Source organism: Zootoca vivipara, chromosome 2 (genome assembly GCF_963506605.1).
Source record: "Zootoca vivipara chromosome 2, rZooViv1.1, whole genome shotgun sequence".
NCBI lineage: Eukaryota > Metazoa > Chordata > Lepidosauria > Squamata > Lacertidae > Zootoca > Zootoca vivipara.
In genome coordinates, this window is record NC_083277.1 from 8,842,869 (window position 1) to 8,856,066 (window position 13,198).

The window sequence follows — 13,198 nt, forward strand, 5'->3', positions numbered from 1 at the left end:
GCATGCAATGCAGACAGCGGCGGAGGCGTGCGAAAGGCTTTAGCTGAGCTGTTTTGGAAGGTTGGGAAGGAAATAGTGACCAAGCCAGGAGGTTGGGAGCGTAGCTTGGAAGTGATAGGCTGTCTGCCAACTGAATACCATCCTGATTGGCTGAGGCGCACCAGTATGCAAATATAGAGTTCAGTTGTCCGGTCTACCCACCTAGGCTTGGCGGGTTTAAACAGGGAGCAAGGGTAGCACTTTATTCTTGAGGTTTGTGTGCTGCTTGGTGCGACATTGAAGAGGAAAAGGGGACATCCCCCCCGCGTGTGCGTGTGTCTGTGAGGGGGGGCGGACCTGGGCTCTGGCTTATGTGCCAGTGGCACCCCCTCCGTTCCGTAACACGATGGTACTCCTAGAACCCCTCAAACAGCTGCATTGTCTGCCCGGTTGTTTCTGCGCTGAATTTAAGGTGCTCATGGCCGTGTTTCAAGCGGTGCTTCCCAGAGTGGGCGGTACTACCCCCTGGGAAAGGGGAGGGGTGGGGGTGGAAATGACCACCAGACTTGGAAAAGCTAGCCTCACTGGAATAAGTTCGTCAATTTTGTGGAGCTCATTAAACTAGGATAGTTTCCATTGGAATTTGAATAAATATGCAATTAATGAGTTATCTTGAGGGAATCAAGTCCCGTTTGCTAAATCAAAACTCCCGTCCATTTAGGGCAGCAGCAGATGTTCTCCAATTCAAAAAGGCCAAGGAAACCTATGAATGAAAATGTTACAGTATGAATACCACAACTTACTAAGTACCTGTGTGCTTGTATATGTAATCAAAAGTATGGGAAGCAATGAAGAATAAAACATTCAGCAACTGCAAAGATCTGGGGAGTCGGGACATACTTTATTTAAAAATAAATAAATCACGTGGTCACTGAGTTTCTGAGTCATTTCCTGGAAAGGAAACACCCAGTAACTAAAAACTGAGAAAGTGAAACTTAACTCGGGTCTTTGGGGCGAGGGAGCCATGGCTGTTGCTGGGCGTCCCGTCCAGAATCTTTGCGATGAAGCCACTTGCTCCATCTGCCTGGAATATTTTAAGGATCCAGTGATCAACGCAGAGTATGGGCACAACTTCTGCCGATCCTGCTTGATCCAGTGCTGGGGAGAATCGGAGGCAGAGGCTTCCTGCCCTCAGTGCAGAAAAAGAGTCCAGAGAAGGAGCCTCATCCCCAACAGGCAATTGGCTAATGTGGTAGAAATAGCCAAGAATCTCAGCCTTCAAGAGGGAAAGCAGGAAGGAGGGAAAGGGAGATTCTGTGAGAAGCACCAGGAGCCCCTGAAGCTCTTCTGCAAAGTCCACGAAGCCCCCATCTGCCTGGTGTGTGACAGATCAAAGGAACATGAAAATCACAAGGTGATTCCTCTGGAAGAGGCTTTTAAGGAATACAAGGTAGGAGATCCCTGGATCTTGAGGGGGAGAAATAGCTGTGGATTCAGGTCTGAAGTAGGCATGACATGAATTGGCGGTTGCTTATTACATAAAAGGGAATGCAGGTGGTGCTGTGGGTTAAACCTAGGGCTTGCTGATCAGAAGATTGGTGGTTCGAATCCCTGTGATGGGGTGAGCTCCCATTGCTTGGTCCCAGCTCCTGCCAACCTAGCAGTTCGAAAGCACATTAAAGTACAAGTAGATAAATAGGGACCGCTACAGCGGGAAGGTAAACGGCGTTTCTGTGTGCTGCTCTGGTTCGCCAGAAGCGGCTTTGTCATGTTGGCCACATGACCTGGAAGCTGTACGCTGGCTCCCTCGGCCAATTATGTGAGATGGGTGCGCAACCCCAGAGCTAGACACGACTGGACCTAATGGTCAGGGGGGTCCCTTTACCTTTACCTATTACATAAAAAGCTGCCAAGGGGAAGCCTGAGGTCTGGGAGGAGGAAGTTGAAGTCTTTCTCTCTGCCAGGGGGACAAAGGGATCTTCCCTTGAAATATACTCACAGCAGCTTAAAATATTTGAAGTGGGACCGTGGTAGGGAGAGAAGGGGTTAACCTTGTCCGCATCCCCCAGCAAGGTTGCTTTGCACCTATTAAGAACACTACAAATGTAAATTGCACATACACAACTAAGGCTAGCAGGATGTTTCTTCAATGCCCTGCAAAGCAGAGAGTAGCAAGGGATCATCTGGGGGGGGGGAGGGACTGGTGGCCAGGAATTGACCAGATGGTGCAGACCCCCCCTCCCCCAAAAAACTATGTCGGAATCAGATTTTGGGGTGAGGGGGGGTGGAAGCACCTACTGTGGGGAGCACACTTATTCTTGGGGTGCTGTGGGGCCTGTGCAATGAGGTTTCAGCCATGGGGCGATGCTGAGGATCTCCTCCCATCCCAAATGGCAAAAGGACTCAGTGGTTCAGAGTAGCATCTCCCCTGGCACACGGTGGGCTCTGGCTACTTCAGAGAAAATAACTGACAAGTAGCAGAAAACCTGAATTGCCATTTGACCCAATTAAGTGGCAAAGCAGCTGGGTCAAGAGGAAGGGTGGAAAAGCCCTAGGCTTGCAGAAGAGGGGCTTGGAATGGGTGAAGTTTTGAGAAGCGCTGCTCTATTCCTGTATCTCTAGCCTCTTGGGCTGACCTCACTATCTCTTTAACGTTAGACTGATACATCCCAGGTTGGATCCTGCCTCATCCCTTCCTCCTCCTCCTCCTCTTCCCAGTTCTCCCTGGGACCTCAAGATGAGAAGTCAGGCTGGAACCCTCCTCAGAGAAGACAAAGGAGTGTTTCTCCAAAAATAAGACACCGTTTTATATTTATTTTTCCTCAAAAGAACACACTATGGCTTATTTTCAGGGGATGTCTTATTTTTTCCCTCCTCCTGCCACAGCCGACATTGCTGCTGCACCTATCACTATGTCTTATTTTTGGGGTATGGCTTATATTCCTTGAATGCTTAAAAATCCTGCTATGGCTTATTTTATGACTACGTCTTAAAATAGGAGAAACAGGGTAGTTAGTTGCACTAGAAAACTTTCTCATCCCAGTTCTGCTGTGGTTTTCAACCAGTGTGCTGTGGCATCTGGGGTGCCTTGAATGATGCTCACTCGGGTGCCTCTGGCAACACTAGCCTCTGTCCCTCTTTTTCTTTCTTTCTTTCTTTCTTTCTTTCTTTCTTTCTTTCTTTCTTTCTTTCTTTCTTTCTTTCCTTCCTTCCTTCCTTCCTTCCTTCCTTCCTTCCTTCCTTCCTTCCCTTCCTTGGTTCCCATTTCTGCCTCCCAAAGGCTTGTGCAGCTGTTTGTTGCAGCAGCCCTGGGTACAATCTCCACAGGTGAATGGTGCCTCTGGGGCTGGCCAGAGTGTGTTGGTTGCTAGGACATGAGGTAGCCGCAAAGTAAGCAAGCAAACTGGTGAAGGGGCCCTTGGTGTTCGGAATAGACAGACAACTCCCAGGCCCCTGTGGGGCAGCGTGAGGAGGCACTTCTCTTTGGGGCAGCTCATAGACCAAGAGGAGGACTCCTAAGGAGAGGAGAGGAGGCTGAGAGAGCATTCCGCAAGGGAGGGTGTTCGAGAAAGGGTGAGGGGCTGCAAGCTCTGCAAACCGGGGGGGGGCTAACTGGGATCCTGAGCCCCACAGGGGTGCTGCAGAAAAAAGGTAGCTGGTCAAGGGAGTCATGGACCCCAAAAGGTTGAAAACCTCTAGACACTTATTTCCTCCAGTAAACTGCTTTGCTATTATAGCAAGGCCACCGAGCCCAATAAGCCAGTGTAATATTCATCTCTCTGTGTGTGTCAATCAAACCTGAGTTTTTCCTTTTCTTTTTAGGGAGAGATCTGTCACTACCTGAAGATTCTGAGGAAAGAGAGAGAGGAAATTCTGGCCTATCAAGCAGACCTGGGCAAGGAAAGCAAAGACCTCCTGGTAAGTGTCTGTACAGTATTGTTACTAGACAGGGAACAAGCACTTGAAGAATGGAGTCAGGACTGAGGAGGGTTGGGGAAATCTGCCCATTTCAGCTTCTCCCCATTTCTCCTTTTCCCATATCAGTTTGTTTGTTTATTCATTTATTATTCTGAAAATGAATCAGATGTTAGGTTAGCTACTTCCTTGTATAAATATTTTTATATGTATTTTACCCTCATAAATACATTTTTTGTGAACATTACCTGGCTGGGTCAACCTTGAACAATTCAGAGGTATGAATTTCAAAGGATTGCTCTGTTTTGGTTTCCATATTTTTTCAGCAATAGCAAATTAGCCACTCTGGGCAGCTTCCAACAGAATAATAAAATACAATAATCTATTAAACATTAAAAGCTTCCCTAAACAGGGCTGCCTTCAGATGTCTTCTAAAAGTCTAGTAGTTGTTTTTCTCTTTGACATCTGGTGGGGGGGGGTTCCACAGGGTGGGTGCCACTACCAAGAAGGCCCTCTGCCTGATTCCCTGTAACTTGGCTTCTCACAGTGAGGGAACCGCCAGAAGGCTCTCGGCACTGAACCTTAGTGTCCGGGCAGAACGATAGGAGTGGAGACACTCTTTCAGGTATACTGGACCGAGGCAGCTAATTTGAGTTTACAGTGGTACCTTTAGTTAACTTAATTCGTTCTGGAGGTCCGTTCTTTCCGTTCTCATCCTGGGGCAAAGTTCTCAACTCGAGGTAACTCTTCCAGGTTAGCGGAGTTTGTAACCTGAAGCGTTTGTAACTCAATGTATTTCCCATTGCTGTTTATTATGTGAATAGTAGTCAAGGAGAGGTTTGAGGAATTATGAGCTGAGAGGGTGGAAGCAGTTCAATTCAAATCCTGATTTACTATAAATATTACTAAAGAGTTGTCTTTCTGAATGTGGGCTATTGTTCATTTTTAGGAAATTCAGGGAACTATGGGGATAAACTCTGCACTTTCTCATCCTCCTCTTTTTCTGTTGGTCTTCCTACACCTAAATGGTCCCAGTCTAAACTGAGGGGTGTTTTAAGTCCATTGATGTTCTCTGAACAGCTATGAACTCTGTTTTTTTTTTTAAAATATATTTTATTAATTTTCCAATTAAAACCAATTATATCACATTCATTATTTCAAATTATACACATATATATATCAATCAAACCGAATGTTATGCCAAATCGTCTAAAGAATTTTTTATTTGGGTTCCCATGCTTCAAGAAATTGGGGATTCCTCGCAACCGTCCACTGCCGTCTTTTTTCTAAAGTTCAAATCGTCCTCCAAGTTCATAATAATCCAGATCTTCCCCTTACAGTCACATAGATGTTTTCCACTTTCAACCGATTGTTTCCCAGCTGCTGAGATAAATATCAAACAAGGTTTCACAAATGTTCTTTCTCCTGTGTGGGTTAATCAGTCCAGCCTCCCCATAAATCTTCTTAGTCTGGAGCTCCCTGTTGCGTCGAAGCAGCGCTATCTTAAAAAGCTCAAATCACTTTCGTTTTCTCTCATAGCCATGAAGATTAACGATCTTTAAAATTTACAGCTTTTCCAGGCAGAAGACCCAAACATCAAACCATAAACTCTTGGTAAATTAATGGATCTCCTTGCCCTATAGCTGAACTTAGCTTCAGGTCGCTGCTCCAATTCAAAGTGCGTCACAGCTCATACATCCTCCGAACGCGTCCAGGACTCCTTCCGTCCGACTAGGGGGGGGGGGCTTTTCTCATCGGCAACTCCACATCTTTAAAAAATATGCTCAGTAACAACAGTTTATAAAGTTCAACTCACACAGTCTTTTGCTTCTCTTTCACTCCAAACAAGCCAGGACATCGCGTCTGGGAAGATACGAAGTAACTCATATGAAAAAAAACAAAAAAAAACTCAATTCCCTTATCGCTCCGTCCCCATCAATCCTTCTTCCAGGTGATATACAGCCTTTAACTCCTCTCCCTCAGCAGCATAGATTTCTCAGCAGTAAACAGCGCTTCTTCCCCTCCTTCTGAAGTATGTCCATAGATTGAAGCCTAATTATCTTCTTTAACCATGGAAATCCCCGCCATGCAGATTAGCGTCCGGGAGTCCTGGCCCTCGTAAGTGCTTTTCAGCCCAAGCTCCCCCCACTCCATAAACAGTCGGAGTGGGTCTGGGGGCATCGCGGGCCAGCGGCCCCTCTCCATAACCCCCGGAGAGGGTAGGGGGTTGCCATTTACTCCCCTAGCAACCGCCAAATTCCTCACGAAGGTCAGAGGGATGGAAAACAGGTCCGCCATTCCTGCCGGCGGAAACCGGAACCGAACAGCTATGAACTCTGGTTATGCCATGCCCCAAAACATGCAGGGAACATCCATGGCTAGTCAAAAAGCTCCTTCCACACTCAGACCTCCTCTTTTCTTGCAGAAATTAACAGAAACGGAGAGGTTGAAGACTGTGGAGAAGTTCAGAGAACTGCATCAGTTCCTAGAAGAAAAAGAAAAGCTTCTGCTGACTCATGTGGAAGAGGTGGAGAAGGAGATTGCAGGGGAAAGGGATGAGCAGCTGGCCAGACTCTCCAGGAAACTCTCCTCTCTTGAGAACATCATCCAGGAGATGGAAGAAAAGTGTCAACAGCCAGCGAGTGAACTCCTGCAGGTAAGACGGTGGCAGGAACAGCCAGAGGATCCATGAAAACGTTCCCTCCAATCCTTTCTGTGCCTCTTTCATGTATAATAGGAGTTCAGGGGCTCAAATGATGGAGCCTCTAGTCAGGTTTGTAATGGACATGAAGACCCAATAGACCTGGGATGCTTAACTCACCTGAATGCGGACTAGAGATTCTTCTGTGTTCTTGATGTAGCGGGAGGTGATTTTCTGCTCTTTGCTGATGATTTGTCTCCAAATGCCTTCCTCCTGGGCAATGCTGCCTTCCTGCCCTGTGCTGGGCTTCACCAAGGACGCATTTAGGCCTCTTTCCAACATGAGCCAATCCCTTGATCAAGCTTCTCTTCCAGTTCCCTCCACAACTTCTGGGCTGATCCCCTTCCCCATGGATACAGATAGGCCCAAAAAAGTGCTCAGCCACAGCGACCAAAGAGCAAGACAGAGGGACTCATCCAGACTGCTGCTTGTCCCACCCCTTTCCTCCAGAAAAACCCACTGTTTACTGCTGAATGACAGCAAACATCATTGATACCCTGTTTCTCATATTTTAAGACATACCCATAAAATAAGCCATAGCAGGATTTTTAAGCATTCAAGGAATATAAGCCATACCCCCAAAATAAGACATAGTGATAGGTGCAGCAATGCCGACCGCGGCAGGAGGAGGAAAAAAAATAAGACATCCCTTGAAAATAAGCCATAGTGTGTGTTTTTTGAGGAAAAAATAAATATAAGACGTGTCTTATAATACCAGGAAAGATTCTAGAGCAGATCATTAAGCAAACAGTCTGTGAGCACCTAGAAAGAAATTCTGTGATCACTAAAAGTCAGCATGGGTTTCTGAAAAATAAGTCATGTCAGACTAATCTGATCTCATTTTTTGACAGAATTACAAGCCTGGTAGATGAAGGGAACGCTATGGATGTAGCCTATCTTGATTTCAGCAAGGCCTTTGACAAGGTGCCCCATGATATTCTTGTAAAGGAGCTGGTAAAATGTGGGCTAGACAATGCTACCATTCAGTGGATTTGTAACTGGCTTACTGACCGAACCCAAAGGGTGCTCATCAATGGCTCCTCCTCATCCTGGAGAGTAGTGACTAGTGGGGTGCCACAGGGTTCTGTCTTGGGCCCAGTCTTATTCAACATCTTTATCAATGACTTGGATGATGGGCTTGAGGGCATCCTGAGCAAGTTTGCAGACACCAAACTGGGAGCGGTGACTAATACCCCAGAGGACAGGATCACACTTCAAAATGACCTTAACAGATTAGACAGCTGGGCCGAAGCAAACAAGACGAATTTTAACAAGGAGAAATGTAAGGTACTACACTTGGGCAAAAAAAATGAAAGGCACAAATACAGGATGGGTGACACCTGGCTTGAGAGCAGTACATGTGAAAAGGACCTAGGAGTCTTGGTAGACCACAGACTTGACATGAGTCAGCAGTGTGATGCAGCAGCTAAAAAAGCCAATGCAATTCTGGGCTGCATCAATAGGAGTATAGCATCTAGATCTAGGGAAGTAATAGTACCACTGTATTCTGCTCTGGTCAGACCTCACCTGGAGTACTGTGTCCAGTTCTGGGCACAGCAGTTCAAGAAGGATACTGACAAACTGGAACGTGTCCAGAGGAGGGCAACCAAAATGGTCAAAGGCCTGGAAACAATGCCTTATGAGGAACGGCTTAGGGAGCTGGGTATGTTTAGCCTGGAGAAGAGAAGGTTAAGGGGTGATATGATAGCCATGTTCAAATACTGTATATGAAAGGATGTCATATGGAGGAGGAGAAAGATTGTTTTCTGCTGCTCCAGAGAAGTGGACACGGAGCAATGGATTCAAACTTCAAGAAAGAAGATTCCACCTAAACATTAGGAAGAACTTCCTGACAGTAAGAGCTGTTCGGCAGTGGAATTTGCTGCCAAGGAGTGTGGTGGAGTCTCCTTCTTTGGAGGTCTTTAAGCAGAGGTTTGACAGCCATATGTCAAGAATGCTTTGATGGTGTTTCCTGCTTGGCAGGGGGTTGGACTGGATGGCCCTTGTGGTCTCTTCCAACTCTATGATTCTATGATTCTATATGAGAAACACGGTATTTGCTTTGGAGCAAGGTTTTTCTTGAGGGAAAGTGGCAGGGCAAAGCCACTTGTGTTTTCTGGACAAAGGAAAAGCAGAGGTCTGGAGGAGCCCAAAGAAACACTGAGTTGTTTTGTTACCCCTTTGGAGGCATTTTATGCTGCAGGTGCTTTTTTTTTTTACTTCCCGATGGAAAATAGAATTTGAAATTTGGGGACTTCTATGGGAGACAATTTGGGATAGTGTCCTGGCAGGATTGTCCTGTAGGTTTACGTATGTCTGAATTGCACAATGCAAACTGGATTAAAGTTAATAAATTATAATGTAAGACAAGAGATGGGGTGGAATCTTCTCTTGAACCAACAATCATGAAATTTCCTAAAAATGTTGGTGGATTTTCATAAGGATTTAAAACAATAATGGGAAAAAGATGTGGAAATGTGGAGAACATGATATTGGAACAATTAATAATTTCATATTGGAAAAATAAAAGCTGTGAGAAATGAAAACTGGCTGATTCCACCATCCTTACCCAAAACCTTGGCATGTACAAGGCAGACTGACATCCAAGGGCCAGGGTCTGAGGGGTCTTCCTAGTGTGGCCTGTGGTGTGCAGTAAATTCCCTTCTCTTTTTCCCTTTAGGATGTGAGAAGCACCTTGCAGAGGTAAGTGGATCTGGCTCATTCCCATTAGCATCCCTCCATGAGGCTGGGATGCAAGAACCTAAAAATAGCCCTGCAGGGGTTGCAGGGGAGAGAGTGTAGGACTCACTCCCTGCAGCCCCCTCTTTTGAACTTTAAATCACTAGTCAGTAAGGCTTGATTTAAATCATAGTTTTCTACATAAAGACTAATTCTTGCTGGTATAACTTTAATATGCACGTAGATGAAGATTTTTAGAATAACAACTAGAAGCCCCCCAACTCTGGTAACTCAGCCTCTTTGAGGCACTTAGGGAGGGAAGGTCTGTTGCTCAGGGATGGAGAGATGACAGGCATTCCACTTAAGGGGTTGGTTCTTACATCGTGGGACCTTACCAGAAAGTTGTTATGGGTCAGCCTCATTGGAAGCCATGGGAGCCCTACAGTGGTGTTGCTTGGGGTTACATCTTGTCCCTTGTGCTGTTTAGCATCCTTACGAAGCCACTGACAGCTGTCCTCAGGGGTTTAGGACTGAGGTCTCCCCAATCTGTGGTGGACACCCAGCTTTATCCCGCTTTTCCATCTCAGTCAGGGCAGGAAGTTGAAATGCTTGGAGGTGGATGATGTACTGGATTTGAGTCATGAGTTGAAGCTGAATGGGGGGGAAAAGACCAAGAATACAATACAGATTGCTGAGAGATGTTAGGGAGAGAGGAGGCTGGGGGGTCCCAGATCTAAAACTATACTATGCCGCGGCGGGCATGTGCTGGCTAAAAGAGTGGATTGAATTAGACAATAATGAAATATTAGATCTAGAATGTTTCAATAACACCCAGGGATGGCACAAATATTTATTAGATGAAAAAAGAGGAGGATATAAAGAATTCACGAACCACGTTTTCAAAAAAATCTTTATTACAAATCTGGCTAGAACATAAAGATATATTAGAACCAAAAGTGCCCTGGTGGGCCTCCCCGATAGAAATGACTGCACTGTTCAGCAAACACAAACAGGGGAAGTGGCCGACGTATTCGAATATTCTAGAAAAAGAAGGAGAACAAATAAGATTAAAATCATATCAGGCGCTAAAACATGAGTGTATGAGCTGGCTTCATTACTCCCAAATCCAGAGTCTTTTTAATAAACATAAGAAAATTGGGTTTCTAGAAAATAAATCAAAATTACAAGAAATTCTATTGGAGAATAAAGAAAAACCAATGTCAAAACTATATACATACCTTCTCGAATGGGAGCTGAAGGATGAGGTGGTGAAAACCACGATGACACGTTGGGCCCAAGATATAGGGAGACCTATATACAGTGATAAATGGGAGGAGCTCTGGAAGGAAGGAATGAGATTCACAGCGTGTTCGGGAATTAAGGAGAATATTTTAAAATTAGTGTATAGATGGCACTTAACACCAGCTAAAATTGCAAAAATGTACAAAAACAGCTCCAACAAATGTTGGAAATGCAAAGGAGAAATTGGTAATTATTACCATTGCTGGTGGCAGTGTGGGGAAAATTCAAAAATTCTGGAATGGGGTATATGAGAAACTGAAAAAAATGTTGAAAATAACATTCGGGAAGACCCCTGAATTATTCTTATTGAGTATGATCCCTCAAAACATCCCTGAAGGAAAAAGGAAGATAATATTATATGCCAGTGCAACAGCCAGGATGTTGGTAGCAAGAAACTGGAAAGGAGAAAATGTGCCAACAGTCTATGAATGGCAGGAGAAACTGGTCGAATTCATGAACCTAGACAAAATGACCGCAGCAATCAGAAACATCCCTAAACAAAAATGCATAAGTGAGTGGAAACAGGTGGAAGATTATTTAATAAAAGAGAATTTTAATATCAAATTGGTGGTATGTCTACACTAAAAGAAAAACAGGGAAAAAATGAAAATGAGAAAATCTTTAAAAAATAAAAGGAAAAGAGAGAGGAAATACAATTGATGTTTAGATAGAAGCAAGAACTAATGAGTGTGAACAAAAGGGAAGCGATGTATGGGCAGTGAGGAGTCAACTTTTAACTGTAACTTTTAGCTGACAGATTGCAAAATCTGAATACAAAAATTGATATGATATTTTAATTGTTATATTATAATTGGTTGAAATCTGAGTTATGTCAATTTGCATTATATGTTATATCGGATATTTAAATATGATTTGGTTGAATATCATCTCAACATTATGTTTTCGATTTGCCTTTCTTTTTGTGTTTTTTCTTCTTTGTCTTTTGTTTTCTTTTTCCTTTTTCCTAGTTTCTCAATATGATTTGCATTAATTTGCTTATATAATCATTGGTTAATATTTTCTGTTTTCTGTCACTTTCTTCTTTTTACGTTGTTATTTGTTATATTTCTTTTTGTATTTGTTTTGCGAAATTGAAATAAAGATTATTTTTATAAAAAAAGAAGCTGAATTCGGAAAATGACCTGTTGGGAAATAAACTTCCACTTTGTTCATGTTGTTGAGATCTCCTGCAATAATTCCACTTTAGGGGTTTGGTTTTTACGTCCTGGGACCTTACCAGAAAGTTGTTATGGAACAGCCTCATTGGAAGCCATGGGAGCCCTACAGTGGTGTCACTTGGGATTAGATCTTGTCCCTTGTGCTGTTTAGCATCCTTACGAAGCCACTGACAGCTGTCCTCGGGGGTTTTGGACTGAGGTCTCCCCAATCTGTGATGGACACCCAGCTTTATCCTGCTTTTCCAGCTCAATCAGGGCAGGAAGTTCAAATGCTAGATGAGGGCTTGGAGGTGGGTGTCAACAGATGAAGCTGAATCCTGAAAATGACCTGTTGGGAAATGAACTTTCACTTTGTTCATGTCATTGAGATCTCCTGCAATAATTAGGGAGACGGTGCCACAATCGGGCCATTCATTGTTTTTCTTTTCACCAGGTATGAGAAAAGAGAGAGTCCAGAGAAGCCACTGCCTTTCCTTCCAGAGCTGAGGAACAGGATCTTGGAATCCTGTGATCTAAATCACCTTGTGGAAGATGCAATGAAGCAATGGAAAGGTAATGAATAATGGCTGCCAGGATTTCACACTGGGAATTCTAATACTTCTTCAGAACCGAACATGGCTGAAACAGAGTGTAGAGCAAAGTCAGAATTTTTTCCTCCCATGTGCTTCTGTTCTACAATTCTACAGAACCTCCTTTTCCTTTTGGTTCACAGTCTACACAATCTGGGTTTGTCCTTTTGGAGGTTCTCCTGCTTTGAATGGAGTCAAAGGGCATTAAGAAGCCCCCAGTTCCCCCTCTGCCTCCTGCTCAGGCTTGTTTCTCAACAGTGGAGCCAGGGCTTGAGACGTCTCCTCCTCAGACGTCCCCCTGCAGCTGCTATATCTAGTGCTTCATGTTTCAAAATCTCCTGAGATTTCCCACATTGAGAGTGCAAGCAAGAGCACATGAGCCCCAAAGGGCACAATTATGCTTGTTAACAACTTTAAAGATGTGTAGAATGTTTGTGAGGAAGGACTTCCTTTTGCGTGAGAGTTCTGCCAATCCTTCCTCATCAACCTTCGCTTCTCCTTCTGTTTCACAATTTTGGTTTTAATAATTCCCCCCACCACTTTCCTTGGGAAGATGTTAAGGCTGCCTCCATCTCCCCTCTGCCTCCTTTTACAGGATTCTTATTGCTCTGCCTCCCCTCCAGTCCAAGAATGTAGAGCCCAATTTCAGGGACAAAGCTCAAAGACCATCAGGATTCATGCTGAATATTCTGTTTAAAGCTTTAGTTATTTTCATAGATTCTTACTATGATTTTCTAGTTTTTAATTTTTTGTACAATTTAATTAATATTTAATAATTGTACTTGAATTTAAGGATGCCACGTTATTAAGTGTTACTTTTGTATGGAGATTTATTTCTGATGGAAGAGTGTTGCCCTTACACTTTATATCTCTTT

The 13,198-nt window shown here is 44.1% G+C and overlaps 1 protein-coding gene across 2 annotated transcripts in view; it reads left to right on the forward strand.

The window, feature by feature from the left end:
- Positions 1-460: 460 nt before the first annotated feature.
- Positions 461-13,198, forward strand: part of LOC132591152 (zinc finger protein RFP-like) — a 76,225-nt gene continuing 63,487 nt past the window's right edge. The window contains exons 1-5 of one of the 2 annotated variants that reach the window (XM_060270701.1): positions 461-1,429; positions 3,802-3,897; positions 6,320-6,550; positions 9,276-9,298; positions 12,188-12,306. In XM_060270701.1, the coding sequence (XP_060126684.1) occupies positions 1,004-1,429; positions 3,802-3,897; positions 6,320-6,550; positions 9,276-9,298; positions 12,188-12,306 (895 nt within the window). In that variant the 5' untranslated portion in view covers positions 461-1,003. The remainder of the gene's footprint in view (positions 1,430-3,801; positions 3,898-6,319; positions 6,551-9,275; positions 9,299-12,187; positions 12,307-13,198) is intronic. The other variant, XM_060270699.1, reaches the window with a different exon arrangement.